The sequence below is a fragment of the Onychomys torridus genome, chromosome 3 (assembly GCF_903995425.1).
Source record: "Onychomys torridus chromosome 3, mOncTor1.1, whole genome shotgun sequence".
Taxonomy (NCBI): Eukaryota; Metazoa; Chordata; class Mammalia; order Rodentia; family Cricetidae; genus Onychomys; species Onychomys torridus.
Window position 1 is genome coordinate 51,602,035 of NC_050445.1, and position 16,697 is coordinate 51,618,731.

The following is a 16,697-nucleotide window of genomic DNA, read 5'->3' on the forward strand; positions in this document are numbered from 1 at the left end:
CCTGTATATCAAGATTTGAAAATAAACTGTTCAAGTGGATTCTGGGTGCTTACAGTTAACAAAAGCATCCTTCCCTCTCTCCATCCTCATATAGGGAGGGTGAACTTCCTTTAACTATTCACCTTAACGACCTCTAAATCAAGTTATCAACCAAATCAAGTTGTCCATGACAATCCATGACAATCTTAAGGAAAGAAAGAAAAAGAACTTTTTACAAGAAAATCACATGACTTGTGAAATAAAAAGTCAAAAAAGGAAGGAAAGGGGCTACAAAAATTAAGAATGAATGAATGAGGTAAAAAGAAAATAGAAATGGGCCTTCAAAAATATTCCTGTAGCATCCTTCCTAAAAAGGACCTTTGCATTTTTATAATGAGAGCAGAAATCTTACAGAGGGGCTCAGAGGGAGGAAGAGAGAGAGAGAGAGAGAGAGAGAGAGAGAGAGAGAGAGAGAGAGAGAGAGAGAGAGCTCAGTAAGTAAAGTTAATGTCCTGCAAGTGTAATGATCTGAGTTCAATTCCCATAACCCACTTTTTTTTTTAAGTGTGCAGCTATAATCCCAGCCCTGGGGAGGTGAAGTCAGGTAAATCCCTGGGGATTACCAGCCAGTCAGACGAACTTATTTGGCAAGTTAAAGACCAGTGAGAAACCCTGTCCAAAAGGTAGATGGTACCTGAAGAAAAACACCTGAAGTCATCTGTGGTCTCCACCTCCACATGTGTACACACACACACACACACACACACACACACACACACACACACACATGAAATTCTTATAAAAATATATTTCACAATGTGTATAGGGCACACTAGTTCTCCTTTATAAGTCACTGATTTTGTAAATATTTATCAAATAGCAAAATGAAAATCAGCAGTTCTTAATAACTAATTCCAGGTATATATGTATATTTTTTTATTTTTGATGGTGTGGTATAATATGTGCCTGTGTGGGTTTGTACATATGTGTGTGGAGGGTAGAGGTCATCATCAGATGTCTGTCTCAATCATTGTACACCTTATTTCTTTTATTCCTCTACATTTAATTTTACTAAAAATACGTCATTCCTTAGGCAAAATATATTCTCCATTATAGAAATTGTCTAAGCAAGGCATGTGAAAGGGACCAGTCTTATAATCATCTTACATCCAAAGAGAAAACAATGCCTTGCTATCTTTAATTTCATCCAAATTCTGGAGCTCTACATGATATTTCATAGGCAGTCCCAAGGCCCACCTTATGTTTTTGAGGCAGAGTCTCTCACTGAACCCAGAGCTCACAAACTGACCAGACAGACTGGTCAGGCAAGCCTCTGGCTCCTCCTGTGCTTGACTCTCCACTAAGGTTTCAGGTGTGCAGTGTTGTGCCTGGCTTTTACATGGTCAACAGAGATTAGAATTCATGTTCTATACTTGAGTGGCGGGCACTTCACCACCTGAGTCATCTCTCTAACTCTGATTTCTAAAGTATGCTTTAAAAATGTTAAATTCTAGGTTAGCTATCATAAGAAAATAAGATGCTTATTATAGTAATTCAGTATTATATAAAAAATTTCAAAGGATAGTATAATTATACTGCTAACAACTTTCTATTTCCAGGTTATTTTCTTATGCTTGTATAAATGGTCATCATGACATCCTTAAAAAAAAAAAAAAAAAAACCTTCTCAAAACTATTTTATAGTAATATACATTTTTCTTTTCTTAGTCTCACATTTTCAGTATATATTTGACATTACTCCCAGAGGCCACATGTTGAGACTACAAACTAAATGCAGAATTAGACAAGAGATTTTGGCTGTCTCCTACTCAGTTAGACATTAGAGATTTGAATAAACATTAAAACAATAACACTGTTTTCAATAATTGTTTTGTCTAAATATAGTTATTTTTCCATAAAAACATTTGTTAATATGTAATATATTTGCAATTCTATTTTGAAATGAATATTTAAAAATCTGTTTTAATTTCCAAAATGGTAAATATGAATAAATAAACCTATACATACAAAACTTCAATGGTTTCAAATAATTTTAAATGGGCTCTGAGAGTAGAAAGTTTGAGAGCTATTAGTCCATAATAGCATCTATTTTTAATTGAAAAAAAGAATCATATCATACATATAATATTTATCATTTTATTCTTTACTTGATAACACAGTAAGATGTTACTTCATAACACAGTTTTAAAATGATGGTAAGAATTGCCAGTAATGAGCTATTATTCCTCATAATAGCCTGTATCAAATATTAATTAGTCATTTAATAATTGTAATACCACCAGGAGTGTCCCCTAGGCACTTCTGATATAGACAATCTGAAGACTACTATCTGGAGCTCACTAGATATGACCTTGACCTTTCCAGTGAACAATACAGAATTGTTGATCAATATTTAGTTGCTACTTAAGACTCTGAGACTGAATGTTGTCACCCGGGCTTGGCTAATTGGGAAGATGAAACCTTTGGATACTAGGACCACTGAGGGGAAGAATGTTGTGAATTGGATATTAAATACTCCCTTCAACTCGCATGTTGAAAGCTTACACCTCAACACAACATTCATAGGTGGGAATAATGGGAAAATGAACGGATCATGAGGGCTCTGGTATGTGGTGGTATTGTGTTCCCTGAAATAAACTTATCTGGGGTCAGAGAACAGGATGGCCACAATATTAAACATGGGATAGGCAGTGGTAGCACACGCCTTTAATCCTAGCATTTCAAAGACAGAAATACCTCTGGATCTCTGAGTTCAAGGCCACATTACAAACAGCCAGGCACGGTGACACATGCTTTTAATCCCAGAAATCCAGCCTTTAATCCCAGAGAGTGATGGTAGAAAGGAGAAAGATATATAAGGTGTGAAGACCAGAAACTAGCAGCATTTGGCTGGTTAAGCATTCAGGCTTTGGAGCAGCACAGTTCAGCTGAGATTCATTCTAGATGAGGACTCAGAAGCTTGCAGTCTGAGGAAACAAGACCAGCTGAGGAACTGGCAAGGTGAGGAAGCTGTGGCTTGTTCTGTCTCTCTGATCTTCCAGCATTCACCCCAATAACTGGCCTCGGGTTTGATTTTATTGATAAGACCTGTTAAGATTCCTGCTAAACTGGTATAATCAATGGATTCAAACATGCATGAATCAATTCATAACTGACTGAACTATTAGGAGATGGAGGAAATTGTGGAAGGTAGGGCCTGACTGGAGGAGGTGGGTCACTCATCACATGCTTGTGAAGGGTCTATCTTGTCCCTAGCCTTTACCCATCTACCTCTTCTTCCTGATCACCAAAAGCTCAGATATATCCTTCTACCATAATGAACTAACTCAACCACAACCCAGAAACAATGGAATCTGTTGACCATGGACTGAAACCTTGGAGATCTGAGCGAGCATAAATTTTCCTCCCTTGCTGTACAAATCCTAAATGGTCTTATAATAAGCTGAAAGATCAGAGAAGCAGAGCAGCCACAGCCACCACCTCTTACCTCACCAACTCCTCAGCCTGACAGAGCCTCTGCAAGGGAGGGAATTCCTGTCTCCTCCCACCTTATATTCCTTTCTCTGTCCAGCCATATCACTTCCTGTTTCAACCTTCCTAGTGCTAGGATTAAAGGTGTGTGATCCCAAGTGCTAGGATTAAAGCCGTGTGCCTGGCTCTGTTTCTCTTTAAATGGATTAATCCCCTTGTAGCCTAGTGTGGCCTTGAACTTATAGAGATCCATAGGGATCTCTGCCTCTGCCTCTGCCTCCCAGTGCGAGGATTAAAGGTGTGTGCCACCACTGCCTGAACCTCTTTGGCAAACTCTGTGGCTGGCTCTGTCCTCTGAGCTTCAGGCATGCTTTATTTTTTAGATTATAAACAACATATCACCGCACTCCCTTATGCTAGCTCATGTATTTTGTCACGACGGTTTTCTACGTTGATTGTATAAAATGTTTCTGAAAGAGTGTGACATCTGTCCAGTGAGAGGTCAGGACATGAAAGGAGAAGTGATACTGCAGAGACAGTAAAACAACAATGGAAGAAAATGGCTCAGAGGTGTGAAGAGCAGTACAGAGAGCAGGGGGACAGGCTACAGATTCAGGGAAAGAAGACAAACACTGATCTGAGATCACAGACAAGGAGCAAAGGTCATGATTCCACACTGGCCTCTAACCAGGAACTCACAAAAACCTCCAACATGTTATTCTTCTTGCCTTTGATACCTCCTTATGGAATTCCATATTGGCAAGACAGTCATCCGACCAAAGCTGGTGAAGTCTAGGGTACTCTGGAGGCTTGTGCCCAAATAGAGTCCAGGCTATAAGTGAAACACACACATAAAGTCCGAATGGAAACAGATCTACTCAGCCCTGGATTCTCTAGCTTGGTACTCCTTCATGAGGAATGAACCTGCACGATTACCACCACCACCACAGCCTAGGTGCATTTAGGAATGTCTGTAGGACAACTGGAGACGTATGGGACTTAGGTCGCTACAGTATCCAGGTCAGTCCCCTCATCCGACAACACACAGGACAGCTCCCCACAACAAATGATTATACGGCCCAGAATGTTCACAGAGATGCTTTGGAACATCTGCTCCAAACAGATGATTGCAGGGGCTGTTAGGTTCTTTCAAGAGGCAGATTATCCCATCCCTATGGTTTATTCACACCCAGCTTGACAAGTATGTCTAAGGAGTCAGACCACAGACATCTATCTGCCTTGTGAATTCCACTTCAAATACACTCAAACAGGACAAGAGAGAGACAAGCATAGTAGATGGTAAAAGGAAAAACAAAAGGAAAAGCAGTGTCATAGACCAACTATTAAAGATAAGAACCAACACAACGACTTTTCCTTATATTTAAGACAGGAAAATGTAACTCTGTTCTTCCTGAATGACCATCACATTGCAGCAAAGCTCAACAGCCAATGTGTCCCCTTAGCTCTGCTCACTTCCCAAACACTTCTTTTGCACTAGGGTGCTTCTGTACTCTTGGATGCAAAAGAGTTCTATGGAAAAGGAGCTTGGGTTCTTATTTTAAAAAAGTCACCCTGGAATACATAGTAGATAACAGGTTGTTTTAAGAATGAAGACTCAATCTTGACAACAGAGTCAAGTGTGTATTTACTTCATCAATATTTCACTGACAAAATCCAATATTTATTTGAACAGTTGTGTAATCTTGAATTGAGGAAATAAAAGAATTCTCTTCAGCCACCTTCCCAGAACTCCCTTTCATGTTCTTTCGATTATAGCACATCGGGTTTGCCCTTCCTTGAGGCTTCTCCAGAGAAATTTCTTCAAATGGCCCTGCTCTCAATGTGGAAGGTGTTCAAACACTGGCATGCCAATTTCCACTTTAAAATCTGCTCAAGGACAATTTAAACTCATGCATATGGAGAAGAGGTAGTTGTGTCTCAATGAAAAAAAACATAGCTCTTCCTGCTTAAATGTTTTATCAGCAGGCTGCCTGGAACCCACGGGGCTATTTTATCAGAAAGTGTTTTATGGCAAGATGATTTTTGCACATGCTGTTAAAGGAGTTCATCCTCAGAGAAGAATGACCCACACAATTGAGTGAATGACAAGGCAGGCCTGGCCAACAACCCTGGGTTACAATGCCCAGCTTCATCCTCTGTGTGGGGTGCCAGGGCACTTACGGAGTTTCTGAAACCACACTTTTATATTCTCCTTTAAAACACATCTCTCCCAAGCTTGGCACTGTTCCTTATAAGAATATGGTCACCACAGCAGGTCACTGATGGTCACTCCATAAACTGAGGAAAAAGACAGTATGTGTTGGTATTTTAACAATGAAAGGCCGTTTTGTACATAATACAAAAGTTACACCTATCTGTGTACATATAGGTATGTAGGTATATATGGACATGTAGAGAAAACCCAAATGAGATTATTTGATTGATTTATTCACTCAAGAAAACAAAGCTGGTCTGAGGTAAAGAACTGCCAGTTCCCTAATCTAATCAGTAAATAGTGAAGGCATAAAATGTTATGCTCTGCCCAGGAAATATGCACATTATTATGACAATTTTCAAAAATGAATACTTAAATTTTAATTTAAAAATGAAATTGGAATTATCTCAAGATGTCCTTCAGGACAACTGGCAAGAAAATCATACGCATAACTTAAGTAATGGAAAACATGAAGGAAACTATAAGCATTCATATTACAAGCCAAGTGTGTTCGTGTTATTTAACTGGATTCTCTTCACCAAGTAGAGTCTTCCTTATGGTAGGAAGGACTAGTCCCTATTAATGGAGGACTGTGAGGAGCCCACAGCAGAAAGTGAGCTGCCTTTAGTTCACACCACAGAAAAGGCAAACCCAAGTCCACAGCCAGGCTTCTTGACTGCTTGCCAGTGTCTCACCCTGTGTCCACAGCAGAAAGTGAGCTGCCTTTAGTTCACACCACAGAAAAGGCAAGCCCAAGTCCACAGCCAGGCTTCATGACTGCTTGCCAGTGTCTCACCTTGTGTCCCAGACATTCTCTCTAAGCCTCTATTTGAACTAGAGCAATAAGTAAAAGTGTAGATACAAAATCATGTTAAACCCAAAGCCAATCACACTAAATACATGATGGATATGTTGATTTTAAGCATATGAAATTTTATATGTATACACTGAAAATAAGCAGAAAAGACCAAGGGAAAATAGAATTAAAATAGCCAGAACTTGCTTTTCCTATGGATGCTTAAGCACATAATAAGATCACTGAAATACGCTCATCTGTGTATTATACCTGCTCCAGGTTAATAAGGCTAAGGGAGAAGAAGAAGAGGAAAAGGAGGAAGAAGAGGAGGAGGAGCAGGAGGCTAAGAGGAGAGACAAAAGGAGATAAAGGTGAATGCGCCTGGACAAGGTTAAGATGAGGAAATCAAGGCCCATCCTTGTTAAAGTCTTGGCTCCATACAACCAAAGTGATTTGGCAGAGTTTCTCTGCTATATAGGGGATGGAATTTCTGCAAGCTGCAAACTTTAAAAACAATTCATGTCTCCTCAGAAATCTCCTTTCCTTAAATTAGCTCTCATGTGGTATAATGGTTATTTTTTGAATTCTCTCTTCAGTTAAAAGAATTCCATCCCAGACAAGCATATGTCGCCTTCCTAATCTCCCTTTTCCTCTCCTCCAGTCTGGGACTGTCCAGCTGTTTAGTGGAGTAGCAGCCCCAAGCATGGGGAGCACACACCTCACCTGGGCCATTGCACTACTGTGCTGCAATCTACAAAAAGAACCAGGCGACCCTTGATCCCATGCTCCCTCCTCCACAGAGTACCTGAAACTCCTGTGGACAGCAGGCCCTCCAGAGGCAAGCTGAGCAAGGCTCTAGGTCTGCATAGGCCTATGCACAACCCACGAGCTCAAAATGGAGCAGGATGCCACTGCTGTTTGGCTCCTGGGTCATTTTCCTTTAGGAAGGCTCTTATTTTTGTGCTCTAACTCAGGAATACAGGAGAAGAATGGAATGTTGACAAGGGATTCCTGAGATTGTTTTTTTAAAAAGAAAATTATAGATGCAATTCACATTGCATTGAAATCAGCTTTTTTTTTTTTTATGGAAAATGGTTCTTACTAATAATGACAACAACCAAAACTGGAGACTAAAGCTCCCTAAACCGTTTTCCTTTCAAACCAAGGTCTGTCTTGTAGGCACATATGCACAACCTCCCCGCTTCCCTCCTGCATGTTTCTTTTCTTCTTTCTTCCTTAAATTTTATCTTATTACACAACTTTGGCACTTGCACTGGAACCCAGGGCCTCTTCCATGCTCTGCATGTTCTCTGCCAATAAGCCAAATTACAACGCCTTTTTTCTTTTTTCTTTTCTTTTTGTATACAGGCTCTTTATCTGCATGTATGCCTGCAGACCAGAAGAGGGCATCAGATGGTGAGCCACCATGTGGGTGCTGGGAATTGAACTTGGGACCTCTGGAAGAGCAGCCAGTGCTCTTAACCACTGAACCATCTCTTCATTCCCTCTTCTTAGTGCTTATGATAACTAGTAAAATACCCTGGTTCTCAAGAATCTAGGAAAGTGATTCAAATTGCTACAGTAGGATTAGCTCATTATAATACCAAATTTGAATGTAAAAACAGGTTGACCCATAATTCATTTCCTAATAACCACACACTGAAAAAGTAAATCATCTACCTGTTCCCAAGGCTCGGGGATCACTGGAGAAGAAAGGATGGAAGGGCTGACTTCGGGAACCACAGGGGATGACTACAGTGAAATAGTGTTCTCAGACACAACAGGAGCAGTGCATGTGAACTCACAGAGGCTGTGGCTCCATTCATGAGACCTATGCAAGAGCCAGCCAGACAAGACCCTGGCATAGCAGGAGAAGACACCACATCCCATGAAACTGGGAGGGAGTGTTGGGATAGACAGAGGGGAGCTGGAGAGGCAGGAAAAGAGAATGGGGTCATGCATATGATATGTGTGTACAAAATTCGCAAACAATAAAAAAATAATTAAAGTACTAGACATAATAATATCTTGAACCAAAATTTAAAAATAAAGTATTATCTAAAATGGCTAATCTCATTATTGGTTTCCTACAACAGTCCCAAAGGTTGACTAATAAGATACCTACTGAGATTTTTAAAAATATGCCAGTGACCCTATATTAAATGCTTGGTGTGTATTACCTCATTTAAATCTTACATGAATCTTACAAGGTTATTGTGAAAACTACTGTTACCTTACAGACAAGGAAAACAGAGTACAGAAATTGATTAAATTGCCCCAGGTTGTTCATCCTGTCAGCTGGAAGCTGGCTTTGCGGCCCATGAGACCACTGTGTTATCACTGGCTGGGTTCAAGGTCCATTCTGTCGGCCCGTTGCTGCCAAACCCAAGCAGGAACATAGACTCACATCTCTCATCATTTTCACTGCCTCTCTGGTCCTCCCAAGTCTCCGGGCACACATTGCCAGCCTTCTCTTGATATAGACCAAGACGTTGGTGTCTCGTCCTGAGAAAGGAAAGATAAAACAGCAGCATTTAAAAAAAAATAAAATAAAAAATAAAAACCAAGAGCTTTAAGTTACACAGCAAGAAAACAATGCAGAGGCCCATTCGCCTTACCCTTAAAGAAATTCCTCAAAGAGCATAGTCTGCTCCTTGGGCTTCCCTACTGCCAAGAGCACAGAGAACTAATTTTGTTAATAAAAGAATGAATACAGAGTAAAGCAAAAGTACTCAGATGCCCAAAGGCCAAAATCGTGACTGATTACCTCATCCGTGCTTTTGAGTTAGGCATGTTGGATATTTGATAATAAATAAAATCTCTGTCACACACAGCCAAGAAAATGAACACACCAACATTGCAAGAAGTTTACAAGCAAGAATTCCATATTCCATAAGTCTGCATGCTTTTGGTAAAGATGCAGAGGTGAATCTCAGGTTGCATCCTGATGAACTATTTTTTTCCCGTTCCTGACATTAACTCTGGAGAAGCTTCTTCTTGAACTTCTGGTTCATATTATTCTTTCTCTAACACTAGTGACATCATAATCATCTCCAGGTCCCAAAAGCAGTTGGTTTTAGATGGCAATATAACACATTCCAGATATGACAATAGAATATGCAACAAAATGAAAAACTACCCTAGTGTTAGAGACAGTCCTGACAAGCTAAACAGTTCTAACAATAGTCACTAAAACGGCCCTTCAAAAGTATATTAGCAACTTCTTATCTTAATCTTTTATTTAATTATGTATCTTGGATATGTTTCCAGACCAGTGAGAACATGCATATGCTTAATCCTCAATAAACTTACCATGTTTGAGAAAACTATGACACACCTGTTACGGATTAAGTGCATGTAGATACTCAGCTATTAAAAGATGTTGAGACCAGAGTCTGAACATTTCAAGTTTTAAACAATGAGAACAAGATGTGTGCTGAAAAACTGCCAAGTACCTACAAATTATTTTAAAGATGTGATTATATTTTTGGATAGATTTAGGCAACAGGTTGAAAGGATTTAATTTAGAGAAGAAAAGAAAGAAAATGTCTTATGTTATATTATAGGTTGTGTAGTTTATGTATTAATTTCCATTTAGTTCACAAAATAGACATTTACTACACACCTTCAAAATGCACTGTTGTGTTTCTGTAATGATCAGAGACCTTATTGCTGTACAGACTCACTGCAGAATGAACTGAAAACGTGTGTATCAACGGTGTGGACATGCTCCCACACGTGTGGACTCTAATGTAATGATAATGCTGGCACCTGAGACCTAGAGACTGAGTCAGTCAGGTTCTACAGCAAATCCAAGTTTAATATTAAAATTTAATTATATAATATCAAGTATGAAGGACATATACCCCTACTTTCCAAACTAAAGGAGAGAGAGATGAAGTGAGAGAAATTCTACCTAAAAGAAACAACCCACATTTTGTCACACCATGAAAACACTTTCTTCCCACAAGGATCACTGGATTCCTATTGAAATAACTACCCGAGATGAGTCAAGGGGCTCAGGGAACTCCAGTAATTGCTTTGTCCTCCTTCCACACTGTTCCCGCAAAGCACCATGGGTTCTCAGTTTAGGGTATTGAAGTAGAGGGTCTCAGCCTTTAAGGACTTATCTTACCAAAAGTATTATTTTTAATAAAATATTAATCAGGAAGTCATGGTTCTTTCTCAAGGCAATACCAATGATTTTTAAATAAGAACTAAATGCTGGTAGACTATAGCCAATAAAAGTTACACTCTAAACTGTCCTTTTTCAACCATGCTTCCACCCATGCTATGCAAGGCCTAGAAGATAACATTTTTATGACACTAACGACCACTTTAAGTTCAGTTACCAAACTGGGACTGAAAGTTAGGCGACGGGAGACTCAACTGCTGAACAGAAGAGCTCTGTAGGAATTCTGGGGAGAAGTGACTATTAAAAGTGATCGTGGTGGGAGGTACCTGGGAGAGTTTGGAGGAAGGAAAGGGAATGGGGGAAGACATTGAATTATAATCTCTAAAAAAACTGCTTAAAAGGTGACTGCTGTTTGTTTACGGCAATGAAACTCTGTGGGCATAAATAAAACAAAGAATGTGAGCGGTTGATTGCGGACGGAGTGTCCTGTGTCCAGAATGCAGTCCTGTGCTAGAGTGAACCTTTGTTCTTGTTGCCATTTTACCTTCCTCCTCCCCAGCGCGCCCCCTGGAGGAACCTTACTGTGCTGAGCTTCATACTGGGAACCGTGGTGCTGCAGCTGCTGGGAGCGTCGGTAGCAGCCGTCCCCAGCCTTCAGGGCCTGCTTAAAGAGCTTTTCTGCTTCAGCAATCGTTGTTGCTTCTTCCTCAGCCAAGAGAATATAAGCCGTTGCACACCTGTCCATTCAGATATGACAAATTACAAACCCAAGGCCACAGCAGCAGACTGTGGGAGTTCATGCAGAAGGGCGAGGACTTACACCAAGCATGCAGCATGACCAACTGTTTCATGCACCTGTTTGTAGCTGTTGACACAGTAATGGTACAAAAGAAACACCTAGAGTTTAGCTTGAGAGGTAGATGTGCAGTGTTAGGAGCATGGGGCTCATGTGTGACCTGGCCCCTTATTAACATGTCACTTGGGGAAAGGTATCCTCTGCCTCCCTGATGGATAGCATGAGATCTGCTCTGTGTCTTTGTGCAGGTTCCATAAGATGCTTTCTGTGAAGTGCTTACTGTAACCATCAGCACTGAGGACATGCTCAGTGAATGCCAGCTAATGATGATGAGTATAACCCTAGTGAAGGTCTCCTTCCAACACTTGGAGAGGTACATACAAGTTTCCTTTCGTTTACTAGATACACATCGTTTTCAATTCAAGAGTGTCTTCAGAGTGTAAAATTCATCAAATAAAGTTACTAACTGAAAAAAACAAAATGAAACAGTACTTGAAAATCCCATGGTAGCACCACTTGCTTTTCTGCATCAGAGAGTGAGAAGAACCTGGAAAAGTTGTTTCTGAAAAGCTTAAACTCTGACCCTGACACAGCCACACTACCTAAGACAAGTCCAGTCTCCTGCCTCCAACAACAAGCTAGCATTTGCTTCTGTGTGTCCAGTAATACTCTACCTGGCACTAAACATCACCTCACCTCACATAACCCTTCCACAACCCTCTGAGGTAGGAAGCCAGAAAGGATATGCAGTTAACTCAGCAACAACGGGAGGCTTTTAGAAATGCAAACCTTCCAAGTCATCCAGGGCAGCCCACTGTCAGAGAAAGGGAGGGTCTGAGGGTGGTGAGACCAGAGCAGACCATGGGGGTGTGGATCTGTGCTCATCCCTTCTCTCTCGTGGTTGACTTCTCTGTGGCCACTGCCCTATTCCTCTCCATCAGACCACAAGGGAGGAAATAAACAGAAATTAAAACTAAACGTTACTGGGGGACTGCAAAGCCAGCTAGAAGAAAGTATGAACTTAACAGATAATGTAAGGTTTGGGGCCGGCTGATCCTTGGGGGTGGGGTGAGTCTTACAAAGTCTTTATTCTATACCCAAAATTTCAAGCGAGAACCATCAGTGCGGTTTTAACTACATATGATAAGGTAGGGAGAAAATACCCAGAATAAAAGCTAGAAAAGCAATTACTATGGAGGGCTGAATATATGACTTGGGAAGAAAAACAGCAATGCTCAAACTGTCTCATGACTTATTGAAAGGAACTACTTGGGTAGGCATCAGAGGAAATACTTAAGGCTTCAGATGCCCACATATAAATATGGGTTTAAAGTAACAAACTGAATATTGACATAATAGGAACTGGAGACACACTATCAAAGGAACTAGCTATAAGATTGCAGCTGGTGGGTTGGGAGCTCATAAATAGTTAGGGCTAGGCTGCTTGCTTTATATGTTCTTACTTCAAATAGTATTCTTAGGAGGAGAGGCGGAGTAGCAGCACTGGCCAAGAAACATGTCTATGTGGAAACTCATGAGTTTGGGGGAGACACATGCCAAGAGCTTGTGAGTGAGAGAAAAAGGAGAGAGATAGACTCGCTAGTGGTGGGGGACAGAACAGGACTCTCAGCTCGATGGAAGATGGAGATGATGCATCTTTGTCACAACACAATACACAGACAGAAGCAAGAAGTGTGCTGATGGGGTGTCAACCATCCAGATATCTACTAGAAGTCTTGTTTGGTTAGAAGTAGGGTACCCGACAGGTTCTTGACTTACTTCGGTAACAATTTTATCTCCCAGATGGTAGAGGAAGCAATTAGGGGAACTTCAACTCTGGACCTAATTCTGACCAAGAAGAAAAAAATAGTTGGTGAAATGAAAACCGATAGGAACATTCAGCGAGAGTTACTATGTCATTCCAGAGTTCAGAATAATCAAAGAGGTGGAGGTAGACTTTGAAAATCCATAGGAAAGGGGCATGACTCAATGGCACAAGATGTAGTATGGAAAATGGCTCAAGAGGACAGAACAGCTTCCAAATGTTTGACATACTCATAATGACAAATAACCTCTCAGGAAGGGCAGAGGGGCGGCACTGAACGAACTAGCCTGGCTTCCCAGAGATCTAGCCCGGGTCAGATTCTTATAGGACATGCAAACAAAACAAAAGATGAAAAGAGGGCATGTGATGGACTGTAAGAAGTGGAATGGAGTCATAAGAATAACACCAGGAGAGCTGAAATCCCAAATTAGCAAGGCTTGACAAAATAAATAAATAAAATGAGCAAACATCCAAAAACCACTGAAGACGGCTATCCAGTCTCTGTTTTAAAATTACATCTACTGCTCTCCCTTCCAATTTCTCCAAAATCATCACAAAAACAAATAAGCAAAAGACAATACAACAACATTAAAACAAAGAAGGTTCATGGTTAATAGTGACAGATAATAAAGAGAAAAGGAAACTCTCACTCCCATACTGCCCCGGCTTCTTTATCAAGGGGAATACCTGCCAGACTAAAGTGCAGAGAAGCAATGGAACTCTACAATGGGTAAAAAGAGGGAAGACAGCACGTCGTTAACACCTTCCAATGAACTACTCTTCTGGGCAAATTCTAGAAAGCCAACTGACCTTGCAGGCAGGCCATGGAACTGCACTCTATGGGCAGTTATGGAATCACAAAGAATAGCCCACAGGATGAGATGACAAAGGTGGCATCAGTTCTCCAAACAGGAAAGAAGGCTGACTTCTCAAATGACAGAACACTGACTCAGAAAGAAATCCCAATGGATTGTTAAAGACATGGTCTCTAAGCATATTTGAAAAAATAAAAGTCAAATAAATTAAGCAGAAACCACGAGAAGCTAGCTTAAACGCCTAAGAGTAAATAACACAGCGCGGCTAGCTTCATTTCCCCTAGTAGACTTACAATTTAAATTAAAGCTCTCTAAATGGCTGACAAGCCTAAGATCAAAATGGAGAAATGTGGGCTGAATTACAGTGTAACAGGGTGCTGATAACTGTTGAATAACACCAAAGGTAGGTGACTTATGAAGACATGAACCTGCAGGGTAGTTTCTACATGTCACGCCCCGGGGTTCTGTAGTCCTGACACTTTTCTCAGAAATGTGAACGACACACAAAAGGCAGGCGTATTAAACTTGTAGATGGTAAGAAAGCAAAGGGTATGTTTCATGACAGAGTCAGAAACCATGCAGATCCAGCATTACAGGGACAGGATTTGAAACTTAGTGACTCCTTTATTTTCCAAGACCTCTGGAAAAGATTCTGGAACCTTCTTGAGAAAATCATAAAATAGTTTAACAATGACCACTTGGCAAGAGCCCTGTTGAGGTGATTCAAACACCAGATGGGTGGTTGAGCTAATTGACCTTTAAGGATTCTGCCAACCCTGTTTTAATGACTCCAATATTAAGAATCCCATTTTCTAAAATCTCCAGAAGAAATCTCCCAGTCTTCCTTGATAACCCATAGAATATTTAGCAACAGTAAGGGCAATGTTTCCTCTTGCTCATTTTGACATTAAAACATTTTAATTTTTTCACCATTTATCTTTTTTGTAGTTGTTGTTTTTCCCACTAGCAGAAGTTACACCTAGAAATAGGGATGTACAGAGGAGCATTCTACATCTAGATAGAATGGTCGCTGTCAAAATGGTCTAGATATGCCAGGAAGTGTACTTTGCTTATGTTCTCACAATATGCCAAGTATATCCCTTGAAGGGTTTAGTCTGGGGTCACAGTTAAGGCACTTTGTTCAAAAGCAGCTAATCTGCTGCATTCCCCGCCCCCCATGCCACACACACCATAACACACACACACACACACACACACACACACACACACGGTTGTCTTTCATAGACGCAAAATTTTAGAAAGTAATCCCTCAAAAATAGCCCTGCAGTTCAAATGAACAACTTAACACAAGTGTCCCATCCATGGTGACTGAAAATACTCAGCATGAGACATGACTTCATTTTAATAGCAAGTCTGTTCCCTACTTACTCATTTATCTCCAAGGCTTCATGAGCTGCAGAAATCCTGGCTTGAGGGTTCCTCTCTCTCCAAGCTTTTTGCATTACTAGTTAGAATTTAATAAAAAAAAAAAAAAAAAGGAACAATGCAAGTCAACTTGTATATATAAATGGGATGACTGGACATAGGACAATAAGTAATTGGCAGCTTTCATTGTATTATTATTACCAAGAAGGTCAGTCCATATTTTTAAAGTCACATAAGTATTCTGAATTACTATTTCATTGTTCTTCAGTTGCCAATAACAAACTTTTTTGGTGTGGCTATTAAATTATAGATACAAATATCACACACTAAGAAAGTCATGAAAATGAACTATAATAGAGATTTCATATGTTTTGACTTCAATAAACATTTGTTGTTAGAAAACATAATTTATACATTTTGAAACTGATATTTTTATGGCCAGATCATCCTGAATGTACCTGCTCCTATCTGAAGAAACACGCTCAGTAATTTAATCATTCTATAATACATAGTTTCTATGCAACATGTTCCAAAGCATTTGCTACAAAGCTCTGGATATTGGATGTTGCAGCTATGTGGAGAATGTGAGCTGAGTCAAAGTGCAATAGGATTTTACTTGACATGGATATCTGTGATAGCAACAAGGACTTTAAAAACAATATTTTTATATATAATTTGATCATTTATATTTTATATATCAGTTTCTAAAAGTATGTAGAAGTTGTTTCGCCTAAAGGTACTGTCCTGGCTAGTTTTCTGTCAACTCCACCTCAGCTAGAATAATGAGGAAGAGGGACAAAGTACCAGCTGAGCTGATGATGCAGCTATAAAATGGGGCTATGCAAGCCTGTGGGGCATTTTCCTAGTACAGAGAGGGGAGGCCCAGCCATGGTGGTGCCATCCCTGGGCTGGTGGTCCTGGCTCTATAAGAAAGCAGGCTGAGCAAGCCATGGGGAGCAAGCCAGTGAGCAGCACTCCTCCATGGCCTCTGCATTAGCTCCTGCCTCCAGGTTCTGGCCCAGTTTGAGTTCCTGCCTTGGTTCCCCTCAATGGACTGTGATTCGGGACATGTATATCAAATAAACCCTTTCTTCCCCACGGTGCTTTTAGTTATGGTGTTTCATTGTAGTAAAAGTAACCCTAACTAATGCAGGAAGTTTCAGCTGTTTACCTTCAACTGTTTAAAATACGAAGGTCACCAGTAGGAAAGTAATGAATGTGAAATGCATGTTAAACAAAGGCCTCTCCGAGGTAGAGAA

At 40.3% G+C, this 16,697-nt stretch overlaps 1 protein-coding gene across 4 annotated transcripts in view; it reads right to left on the bottom strand.

The window, feature by feature from the left end:
• Positions 1 to 16,697, bottom strand: part of St7 (suppression of tumorigenicity 7) — a 241,731-nt gene that overhangs the window by 68,547 nt on the left and 156,487 nt on the right. For 2 of the 4 annotated variants that reach the window (XM_036180991.1, XM_036180994.1), the window contains exons 6-9: positions 15,442 to 15,517; positions 13,192 to 13,260; positions 11,199 to 11,353; positions 8,889 to 8,986 (exon numbers count right to left, since the gene is read on the bottom strand). In XM_036180991.1, the coding sequence (XP_036036884.1) occupies positions 8,889 to 8,986; positions 11,199 to 11,353; positions 13,192 to 13,260; positions 15,442 to 15,517 (398 nt within the window). The remainder of the gene's footprint in view (positions 1 to 8,888; positions 8,987 to 11,198; positions 11,354 to 13,191; positions 13,261 to 15,441; positions 15,518 to 16,697) is intronic. The other 2 variants (XM_036180992.1, XM_036180995.1) reach the window with 1 other exon arrangement.